This window comes from Lithobates pipiens, unplaced genomic scaffold (assembly GCF_037356315.1).
Source record: "Lithobates pipiens isolate NorthernLeopardFrog02 unplaced genomic scaffold, aLitPip1_a1.2 Scaffold_18, whole genome shotgun sequence".
NCBI classification, from domain to species: Eukaryota; Metazoa; Chordata; class Amphibia; order Anura; family Ranidae; genus Lithobates; species Lithobates pipiens.
In genome coordinates, this window is record NW_027507758.1 from 351,496,607 (window position 1) to 351,508,686 (window position 12,080).

General features: G+C 44.0%; 1 protein-coding gene across 1 annotated transcript in view; it reads left to right on the forward strand.

Moving 5' to 3' along the window:
* The window catches only part of LOC143988151 (putative cation-transporting ATPase 13A4), a 191,484-nt gene that overhangs the window by 57,570 nt on the left and 121,834 nt on the right, over positions 1 to 12,080 (forward strand). The window contains exons 7-8 of the mRNA XM_077487480.1: positions 3,762 to 3,896; positions 5,660 to 5,732. Of these exons, the coding sequence (XP_077343606.1) occupies positions 3,762 to 3,896; positions 5,660 to 5,732 (208 nt within the window). The remainder of the gene's footprint in view (positions 1 to 3,761; positions 3,897 to 5,659; positions 5,733 to 12,080) is intronic.

A 12,080-nucleotide genomic window follows, 5' to 3' on the forward strand; every position in this document is an offset into this window, starting at 1 on the left:
ACTGGTCATAGATTATGGGAAGATAGATGGAGCCAAATACAGGGCTATCTTAGAAGAAAACCAGTTAGCGTCTGCAAAAGACTTGAGACTGAGGCGGAGGTTCACCTTCCAGCAGGACAATGACCCTAAACCTACCGCCAGAGCTAGAATGGAATGACTTAGGTCAAAGAATATTCATATTTTACAATGGCCCAGTCAAGGTCCAGACCTAAATCTAATTGAGAATCTGTGGCAAGACTTCAAAATTGCTGTTCACAGACACTCTCCATCCAATCTGACAGAGCTTGAGCTGTTTTGCAAATAAGAATGGCAAAAAATGTCAGATGTGCAAAGCTGGTAGAGACACACCCAAAAATACTTGCAGCTGTAATTGCAGCTAAAGGTGGTTCTACAAAGTATTGACTCAGGGGGCTGTATACAAATGCTCACCACACTTTACACATATTATTTGTGTCAGAAACCATGAAATCTGACAAAAGTACAGTCAAATCACACTTGTTTAATAATAAAATTAAATAAAACAAACGTAGTCAAAACATACAAAACTGATGGTCCACAAGTGCCTGCCCTCCAACTCTTGTTAACTCCACCGGGCTTATAGATGTGTGAAAAACGAAGACTACAGCAGCCCAGCAGCCGCCTACAACAAATCAAACATATATATCTGAATTTATACGTATAATCACCATAGAATAAATAGCGGCGCTCTAATAAACACTACTGTGATATGTACACAGTGACCTCCTATATTATCTATATAATGTGCAATAAATGATCATGAAACATTCGCTACATATCTCAAAAAAGTGACTCATACCATATTAAGTGATGAAATCAAAAAAACATCAAGCACAAAATATCAAAAAGCCACACACTGCCTGTGAAGACTGTGAGGAACTCAAATAAAGATTAAAAAGTATACATAAGCATTAATTAAAAAAGTTAAATAAATAAATTAATAAATAAATAAGTGTCCATAAACACTCAAGTGATTTGATGAATAGTGTAGAATATTAATGTTATCCTTGTGAGGTGGTGTGGTGGACGTGCACAAGGATAACATTAATATTCTACATGATTCATCAAATCACTTGAGTGTTTATGGATAGTCAGACAAGCCAAACGTCAAGGATTCGGAGATGAGCGTAGTAAAGCAGCAAGCAAGCAGGATCTAGAGCTAGAAGGGATGTCAGCCAAGCAAGTCTTTTAACAGGAATGCAGGCGAGTGTCTGTGATGTTGACTAAGGCGAAGGTAGAGATCCTCAGGGCTGGACGGCTTAAGTAGCCAGAACTGACGAGCAAGATATCGTCAATAGCTGAGTACCTGTGGAGAGATAGGAGTTGGCAATTAGCCGACAGCTGAGCAGCCAGCTCAGAAAACAAAGGGCCGAGCCCGGGCCCTGACAATTTGTAAAAGATTTTGAAAACTATCATTTTCCTTCCACTTCACAATTATGTGCCATTTTGTGTTAGTCTATCACAGAATACCCACAAATAAAATGGTTACAGACTTCTCTACTAGCAACAGTCTAACAGTTTATATTGGCAGACTGTTAAGCACAACCAGGTAGCACAATTACCTCCTAGCATGAGCAGCCAGAACCTCCTGTAATGTTCACAGATAGCTGCTTATACTCACTTTTCAGGACACTATTCAGCAGAGAAGCCTTTTCCTTAGCCCTTGTACACACGGTCGGACATTCCGACAGAAAATGTCCGATCGGACCGTGTTGTCGGATAATCCGACCGTGTGTGGGCTCCATCTGACTGTTTCCGTCGGAATATCTGACGGACCAAGTTTTCCAGCTTGGCCATAAAATTTTCCAACAACATAATCCGATGGGACTTTGTCCGATCGTTTGATCGGACAAAGTGCCACGCATGCTCAGATCAAATTCCTACACCAAAGCTATTGGCTACTAGCCTGAGCGTAGTCCCGTCGTAACGAAATAATGTCATCACGTTCTGAACGATCGGATTTTCCGACAACTTTGACCGTGCGTATGCAACAGTTTTGGACAAAATCCGTCAGACAAAATCTGTCGGACAAAATCCTACGGATTTGGTTGACGGAATGTCCGACCGTGTGTACAAGGGCTAAGACAGGCAGTAATTTTCCTGCTCTGCTCCTCCTGGATGTACCCTGCAGCAGGGCAGCATACATTTCTTAGGCCCAAGCTCAAGTTCTTCTTTCAGCAACATCCTTGCCTAGGCAGAGGACCTGGGGGGGGGTAAAAAGACTTTCAGCACAACCTCCTAGCAAGACAAAGCCTGAAGTGACAAAAACCTCCTTCTCCCATTAGGGGAACCATCTAGTCTCTTTAGTAGAAGAGATTATCAGGATGGTTACACATGTCTATCCAAATATAAGCTGTTTGTCTCTTTGAGATACCAGTGGCCCAGGGTTTGTGCATGTAATTATTTTATATTGACATCCAGGGATACAGCTTTGCAATGGTTCTGCCACCTGAAGCCCCTGACAAACTTGATTCCCTTTTTAAAGCGGTTCTGCACCTAAAAAAACATATTAAAAGCCAGCAGCTACTAATATTGCAGCTGCTGACTTTTAATAAAATCGCACTTACCTGTCCCAGGGTCCAGCGATGTCGGCGGCAGATGACGAGCGATCGCTCGTCACGCTGCTGCCCCCGCCACCATCCTCTGTCAGGGAATCGGGAAATGGAGCATTGCGGCTTCACTGCCCGGTTCCCTACTGCGCATGCGCGAGTTGCGCTGAGCGTCTCTTCTGGTCCCCCGCTGTGTCCTGGGAACTGTGTGTTTCCCAGAACACAACGGGGGGGGGGGGGCGGGGCGTCTGCGGGGGTCTGCGGCGGCCTGCCCGGAAGTGGGTGTAGATACCTGGATTATCCAGGTAACTGCACCCCCTCCCCCCTGAAAGGTGCCGATTGTGGCACCGGAGGGGGGGAGGGGGGGACCCCTTTAGGGTGAAGAACCGCTTTAAATTTTAGACCTGATCCATGTAAGAAAAGCCTAACTAGAGCTGAATTCCAAGCAGTCTTTAAAATTGTATTGCATTTGCCAGACAATTTGGCAAGAGAACACCAACAGCAGCTCAATTGAACCCTAGCAAAAAAACAATAGTCTCATGTTTTATCCATATCCTTACAAGAATAATACAAAAGTAGTTACCAGCTACATAAAGGGTACTGCAAACAGCATGTATCAGTAAAAAGTAAACTATACAGAAAATAAATGAATGTTACTAAAATCTTAGATCTGAAACGGCTAGGGTATAGGACTCAAAGGTCTGAGGATTATTCCTAAATTCAAAAGTTAGCCTTTATAACGGGAGATTACCCATAGTAAATAGGTAGTCATCACTACATCCTTGAACGTGTTTGTAGGTAGTGTAAGTACCCGAACTTTACTTGCTAACAGCCTCCTGGAGTACCTGTACAACAGAGCAGAATTGGAAAAGAGTCAACAGCACCATGGGCCAACCAGTTGTGCTTCAGTTCCAGAAACATGCTGATAGAAGGAAAGAGCAGAGCAACAGGGAAATGAGCTTTGAGTTTATCAGTCTACTATTTCCTACTTTTTATCCAAAGGGGTAGAGTTTAGACCTTTAAGTGTTACTGAATTGCCCCAGAGAAAAATCAGGTTTCCTCTCATGAACAGAAATTCTGATACTCTGGAAGATAAAACAGCAATGTACATATTTCTACATGTTTAACTGTGTGCCTGAAGTTCAGATTTATCTTTCATTTAATTCATTTCTGAATAAATATTTTTTTTTGTAGGTGTTGAGCCCATTCTATGTGTTCCAGCTGTTCAGTGTTTGCCTATGGTTTGCTGAAGAATATATAGAATATTCCGTGGCTATTATTATTATGTCATTCATTTGTATTGGCCTCTCTGTGTACACACTACGACAGGTATGCTTCCTGCTTTAGATTTTTAGTTAGAATTGATACATTTTGCCCTAGAATGAATTAGATGCCACCATTCTGCTTATCGGCAGGATCACCATTTACACAGTGAAAGACCAGTGTTTGTATATGTTGACAATATCTGCCATGCATGTTCCAAAATATCAAGTAAATTAAAAGTGCTGCACTATTGTCTCCACATAAAAATCACAAAGAACACAATAACACAATATTCAGTGCAATGAACAAATATAAAAAAGAATAAAAAATTGAAAAAAGTCCAATAAATCCACATCTAGTGGTGATCAATCGTGTATTGGAAATGTGACACCAATCTCTGAATACCGTGTGCAGTAATCCAAACCTCCACCTTGTGATAGCATGCAAGGCTTACCAGAGGGAATTAAGCACCCGTTACAGATAGGTAAATTCAAGCATGGGGTGATACAGTATCATCTGTCTCCCATTATATAGCAGACCATCCCCGGCAGCTGTAGTGCATTTTCACCAGAATGCTCCTCCACCTGCTATGTTAGGGATAAAGCAAGGAACCCCTCATAGTGTACTCTGTATAAAACGTTTTACTTTATTGTGTAAAATCATTACACTCACATGTCATCCAGTAAAACAGCGCTTTCTCAGAATAAAACTCAGACTGGTACACTAAAATGGCTTCCCAGCCACTTCTGGTAACAACGTGGTGACGTCACAGCTGGCTCCTCCCTACGCGCTTCATCATATCTGACGTTTAACTGGGGCACGGACGCCACACCACGAGTCTTTCAAAAATAGGAAGCGGGGAAACCAAGCTTCATTTTCAATTTTTTTGCACTCCTAATGAAAAGAGCGTTTTAGTTTTATTCTTATAAAGCGATGGGAAACTAAAACTGGAGAGTGCAAAATCCGGTGCACCACTCTGAATAGAAATCAATCAGCTTCCAGGTTTTATAATGAAAGCTTAATTTAACAAGCTGAAGTTAAAAGCTGATTGGCAATCTTGATCTGGTGAATGTGCTGCCAAATCTGACTATACAGTGGTGTGAAAAAGTGTTTGCCCCCTTCCTCATTTCCTGTTCCTTTGCATGTTTGTCACACTTAAGTGTTTCGGAACATCAAACCAATTTAAACAATATTCAAGGACAACACAAGTAAACACAAAATGCAATTTGTAAATGAAGGTGTTTATTATTAAAGGTGAAAAAAAATCCAAACCATCATGGCCCTGTGTGAAAAAGTGATTGTCCCCTAAACCTAATAACTGGTTGGGCCACCCTTAGCAGCAACTGTATGTTGAATAGGCTGTATAACTATGATGCAGTTTTCCACAGGCAACAAAAACTGGTAAATGCATTTATTTAAATGCTTCTTAAAATTGTAGGGTTATGTGGTTTATACAATTTTTCCACCCTATGCATTCACAGGGCTGTTTGGCCTTAACACAGCTTTGCGTTAGCAAACTAAGGCTATGCCCACGCACGCATCTATACCTCTTTCTGCATGTTTTTAACCCAGTCCAAATTTTTCAATGAGTTAGTGTGACTTAAAATGTGCGCTACCAAACGGTGGGGCAGAACGTTAAAGGGTTAACACTCTTCTTAGGATTCCATTTACAAACCGAATTTCTACAGCAAGTAAAAGTATATTGAGCTACTGCTACCATGGTTAGGTAGGTAAAATTATTCACTGACTAAATTAGTAAGTAATTGATATGCTCTTCTTTAAACCTTACTGTGCTGTTCTAACACTTTACACCCTTCCCCCATTTACAGCAATCAGTTAGACTGCACAGACTAGTTGAATCTCATAATAACATCAAGGTTTCTGTGTATGGAAAACAGAAAGGTGAGTTGTATGTAGTGAAAAAAACAGCACTCCCTGATTTCTTGCTAGCATTGAGAAAAGATTGCATATGCAAAATGTTCAAAGGAATTTAAATGTTATTCATTGTATTAAATAAGAACATTGTTCATTTTTATTATATTTTATTATTATTATTATCTTTATTTTTGTTTGATGAGGTGTGGTCTGAAGAACTAAAATTGCTGAAGAAAGTGTTTAATGACCTGATTAGACAGACAGTAATGGTTATTCTCCAGCATCTCTCCACATAAAATATTTGTACCTTTTTTTTTTTTTTTGCAATTTTATAAATTAACAATGTTAGAAAATATTATTCACCATGAAAAAAATGTTTACTCTTTATTAATAAGTCAGTGTACAATAATTAGCGCATTTTGCATGTTTAATGATTTTCAAGTTTCATTTTTGTTAAAGTTATGCCGCGTACACACGGTCAAACTGTATGATGTACTTAGTCTGGCGGAAAAGTACGCCAGACTGTCCGTCGGAATTTCCGAACGGGCTACTTGCCCACACACGGCACTTTTTGAGCGGACTAATACGGCGTACTAAGTCCGCCGTACTATCCGCCCTACTTTTGAAATGAACGGACTCGCCCACACACGCAGGGGAAAGTCCGCTCATTTCGAGCGCGTCTCCAGGTAGGCGGGGCCCGTGAAGGAGACGTCGCTGGCCCCGCCGCCTGGTATGGACTTAAAGGGGAACCCCAACGCCGAAAAAAATCGGCGTGGGGGTCCCCCCCAAAGTCCACAACAGACCCTTGTCCGAGCACGCTACCCGGCCAGCCAGGAAAGGGGGGCGAGCGAGCGCCCCCCCTCCTGAGCCGTACCAGGCCGCGTGCCCTCAACATGGGGGGTGCCTTGGGGAAGGGGGGGCCGCGCGGCCCCCCCACCCCAAAGCACCTTGTCCCCATGTTGATGAGGACAAGGGCCTCTTCCCGACAACCCTGGCCGTTGGTTGTCGGGGTCTGCGGGCGGGGGGCTTATCGGAATCCGGGAGCCCCCTTTAATAAGGGGGCCCCCGGATACCGGCCCCCCACCCTATGTGAATGAGTATGGGGTACAATGTACCCCTACCCATTCACCTGTAAAATAAAAGTACAAAAAAAAACACAACACACGAGATAAAATACTTTATTGCACAGCTCCGGGGGTCTTCCGTCTTCGGGGGTCTTCTCGCCGGACTCCTCCGCTATCTTCTTGTAGCTCTTTTGCTAGCGGAGGAGTCCGGCTTTCTTCCTCGTCGCCGGCCTCTTCTCCCGACTTCGGGGGTCTTGTCCCCCTCTTCGGTTCTTTTTCCGGGCCACCGCGCCTTCTTATAGCTCTTTTACAGGCGGTGGCCCGGTCTTCTGTCGCCGCCGCCGCCTTCCGTTCTTCTTCTTCTTCTCCTTCTTCTCCAGGAGATGTTAACTCGACGCTCTCTCCGGCCACAATGCCAGGGCCGCGCTGCGCGGCCACTTATATAGGGACAAGGGGCGGTGTCACATGGCTTTATGTCACATGGGTTGGTCACATGGGTTGATGTCACATGGGGACTATGACATCGTAAGGGAGCGGGGTCACCATGTGACACCAACCCATGTGACATAAAGCCATGTGACACCGCCCCTTGTCCCTATATAAGTGGCCGCGCAGCGCGGCCCTGGCATTGCGGCCGGAGAGATCGTCGAGTCAACATCTCCTGGAGAAGAAGGAGAAGAAGAAGAAGAACGGGCGGCGACCGAAGAGGGGGACAAGACCCCCGAAGTCGGGAGAAGAGGCCGGCGGCGAGGAAGAAAGCCGGACTCCTCCGCTAGCAAAAGAGCTACAAGAAGATAGCGGAGGAGTCCGGCGAGAAGACCCCCGAAGACGGAAGACCCCCGGAGCTGTGCAATAAAGTATTTTATCTCGCGTGTTGTGTTTTTTTTTTTTGTACTTTTATTTTACAGGTGAATGGGCAGGGGTACATTGTACCCCATACTCATTCACATAGGGTGGGGGGCCGGTATCCGGGGGCCCCCTTATTAAAGGGGGCTCCCGGATTCCGATAAGCCCCCCGCCCGCAGACCCCGACAACCAACGGCCAGGGTTGTTGGGAAGAGGCCCTTGTCCTCATCAACATGGGGACAAGGCACCCCCCCATGTTGAGGGCACACGGCCTGGTACGGCTCAGGAGGGGGGGCGCTTGCTCGCCCCCCTTTCCTGGCCGGCCGGGTAGCGTGCTCGGACAAGGGTCTGTTGTGGACTTGGGGGGACCCCCACGCCGATTTTTTTCGGCGTTGGGGTTCCCCTTTAAGTCCATACCAGGCGGCGGGGCCAGCGACGTCTCCTTTGCGGGCCCCGCCTACCTGGATACCCGCTCGAAATGAGCAAACTTTTCTCCGGGCGGGAAAAGTCCGCTCATTTCAAAAGTAGGGCGGACTGGCATACACACGGCCGGATTGTCCGCCGAAATGCGAGTACGACGGACAGAATTTCGAAAAAAACGAAATTCTTAGTACGCCGGAATGCACGCTGAAAAAGTCCGCTTAAGCCCACACACGAGCGGACTGTCCGCTGAAATGTGTTTCGGCGGACTAAGTAGGCCATACAGTCCGCTCGTGTGTACGCGGCATTACTATTGTCAGGAAATTCTAGTTATCAACTAATGAATTTGCATGCCATTTTCAGCAGAGCTTTGGATAGGTTTACCACTTTGGATATATTCGAAATGCAAATTAAGCTAGTGATTGCATGCGTGACTTTAGTCCGTTGGTGTGTGGGCAAGTCCGTTCGTTCAGAAGTCCGTTGTAACTCCGTCGAAAGTCCGTCGGGAAGACAGTCAGACTTTTTCTGCCGGAAAGTCCGGTCATGTGTAGGTGGCATTAGGTGTAATATAGTAGTGGTTTTAAATGAAAATACAATAAATAAAATCAAGATCTTTTACATATATATTGTCCCTCAAACAAAGTCGCCGGTGTATTTTACAGAAATTTAAAAAAACTACAAAACCTGGCTATGACTACCAAACCCCAATAAACACATAAAGAATTACAAAATCTAACACACCAGAATATCTGAACATTGTTTAACCTTTTGCTTACTAGGCACTTAAAACCCCCTCCTGCCCAGAACAATTTTCAGCTTTCAGCGCTGTCTCACTTTGAATGACAATTGCGTGATCATGCTACACTGTACTCAAATTAAATTTTTATCAATTTTTTTCATGCAGCTTTCTTTTGGTGGTATTTAATCACCACTTGGGTTTTTATTTTTTGCTAAACAAACAAAAAATACATTTTTGAAAAAAAAAATGTTTCATAGGGGGTTATTTACTAAAGGAAAATCCACTTTGCTCTGCAAGTGCACTTGAAAGTACACTGAAAGTGCACTTGGAATTAACCACTTAAGGACCGCCGTATTGCCATTCTACGTCATCAGAATGGCACAGGCAGGCACAAGCACGTAGATGTACGTGCCTGCCTTCCAGCGGGTGGGGGGTCCGATCGGACCCCCTCCCGCTGGCTACGGCGGTCCGTTTCCCTCCGGGAGCGATCCGTGATGAGGGGATGGCCGTTGGTTTCTGGCCACCCCCTCTCGATCGCTCCTGGCCAATGACGAACTTCTTCCCACTGTGTATTGTTTACACAGGAAGGAGGAAGTGATGTCATTCTCCTCGGGGCGGTCTTTTTGACCGGACTACGAGGAGAAGACACAAAGTAAGTGCACCAAAACACTACACTGACACATAGGTACACGTAGGTACACAAACCCCCCCCCCCCCCGATGGTTTTAACCCCCTGATTGCCCCTAGTTAACCCTTTCACCAGCGATCACAGTATAAGTGTCACTGGTGACGCTGGTTAGCCAGTTAGTTATTTAGGTTCCCCGTCAGGTTTTTATATAGCGCCAGGGACCCCCATATACTACCTAATAAAAATTTGAACCCCCTAATTGCCCCTATTTAACCCTTTCACCACTGATCACCGTTATAAGTGTTACGGGTGACTCTGGTTAGTTTGCTTTTTATAGCATCAGGGCACCCACCATTTATTACCCAATAAAGGTTTAACCCCCTGATCACCCGGCGGGTGATATCAATTAGGTTTTAGGGTCGGGGTCTGCGTCGCCCCAGGCAGCGCTAGGTTAGTGCCAGTACCGCTAACACCCACGCGCAAAGCATACACCTCCCGTAGTGGTATAGAATCTGAACAGATCAATATCTGATCTGATCAGATCTATACTAGCATCCCCAGCAGTTTAGGGTTCCAAAAAAACGCATTGTTAGCGGGATCAGCCCAGATACCTGCTAGCACCTGCGTTTTGCCCCTCTGCCCAGCCCACCCAAGTGCAGTATCGATCGATCACTGTCACTTACAAAACACTAAACACATAACTGCAGCGATCGCAGAGTCAGGCCTGATCCCTGCAATCGCTAACAGTTTTTTTGGTAGCATTTTATATTTAAATCCAGAAGGCAGTGCTTGGTTTTCGGGGTCCCGTACGTGGCTAGGCTCCCAAAAAGTCCCCCACATGTGGTATCCCCGTACTCGGGAGAAGCAGCAGAATTTATTTTGGGGTGTAATTTGACTTCTGCCCATAGCATGTGTGAGCAATATATCATTTAGTGACAACTTTGTGCAAAAAAAAAAAAGTTTGTAATATTCCTGCAACTTTTGGCAAAATATAAAATATTCCATGGACTCAACATGCCTCTCAGTAAATAGCTTGGGGTGTCTACTTTCCAAAATGGGGTCATTTTGGGGGGTTTTGTGCTATCTTGGCATTTTATGGCCTTCAAAACTGTGATAGGTAGTGAGGAGTAAAATAAAAAATGTATGCCCTTAGAAATCCTGAAGGCGGTGCTTGGATTTCGGGGTGCCGTGCGCGACTAGACTCCCAAAAAGTCCCACACATGTGGTATCCCCATACTCGGGAGAAGTAGCGGAATATATTTTGGGGTGCAATTCCACATATAACCATGGCTTGTGTGAGCAATATATAATTTAGTGACAACTTTTTGTAAAAATTTTTCTTTTTTTTTTTTTTGTCATTATTCAATCCCTTAGGACAAAAAAAAAAATATTCAATGGGCTCAACATACCCATCAGCAAATAGCTTGGGGTGTCTACTTTCCAAAATGGGGTCATTTGGGGGGGGTTTTGTGCCATCTTGGCATTTTATGGCCTTCAAAACTGTGATAGGTAGTGAGGAGTAAAATAAAAAATGTATGCCCTTAGAAATCCTGAAGGCGGTGCTTGGATTTCGGGGTCCCGTACGCGGCTAGGCTCCCAAAAAGTCCCACACATGTGGTATCCCCGTACTCAGGAGAAGCAGCAGAATGTATTTTGGGGTGTCATTTCACATATGCCCATAGCATGTGTGAGCAATATATCATTTAGTGACAACTTTGTGCAAAAAAAAAAAAGTTTGTAATATTCCCGCAACTTGTGGCAAAATATAAAATATTCCATGGACTCAACATGCCTCTCAGTAAATAGCTTGGGGTGTCTTCTTTCCAAAATGGGGTCATTTTGGGGGGTTTTGTGCTATTTTGGCATTTTATGGCCTTCGAAACTGTGATAGGTAGTGAGGAGTTAAATCAAAAATTTGCACCCTCAGAAATCCTGAAGGTGGTGATTGGTTTTCGGGGTGCCGTGCGCGACTAGACTCCAAAAAAGTCCCACACATGTGGTATCCCCATACTCGGGAGAAGTAGCGGAATATATTTTGGGGTGCAATTCCACATATAACCATGGCATGTGTGAGCAATATATCATTTAGTGACAACTTTTTGTAAAAATTTTTTTTTTTTTTTTTTTTGTCATTATTCAATCCCTTAGGACAAAAAAAATAAATATTCAATGGGCTCAACATACCCATCAGCAATTTCCTTGGGGTGTCTACTTTCCAAAATGGGGTCATTTGGGGGGGGTTGTACTGCCCTGCCATTTTAGCACCTCAAGAAATGAGATAGGCAGTCATAAATTAAAAGCTGTGTAAATTCCAGAAAATGTACTCTAGTTTATTGACATTTATTGACATTTTTTTACTAAAGACATGTGGCTGAATAAATTTTGCCCTCAATGTATGACTAAAATTTAGTTTATTCGATCTTTCTTATAACAAAAAGAAGAAAATATCTTTTTTTTTTCAAAATTTTCGCTCTTTTTCCATTTATATCGCAAAAAAAAAAAATCGCAGAGGCAATCAAATACCATCAAAAGAAAGCTCTATTTGTGGGAAGAAAAGGACGCAAATTTCGTTTGGGTGCAATATTGCATGACCGCGCAATTGCCAGTTAAAGCAGCACAGTGCGAAATTGGAAAAAGACCTCTGGTCCTTAAGGTGTTTATTGGTCCGGAGCTGAAGT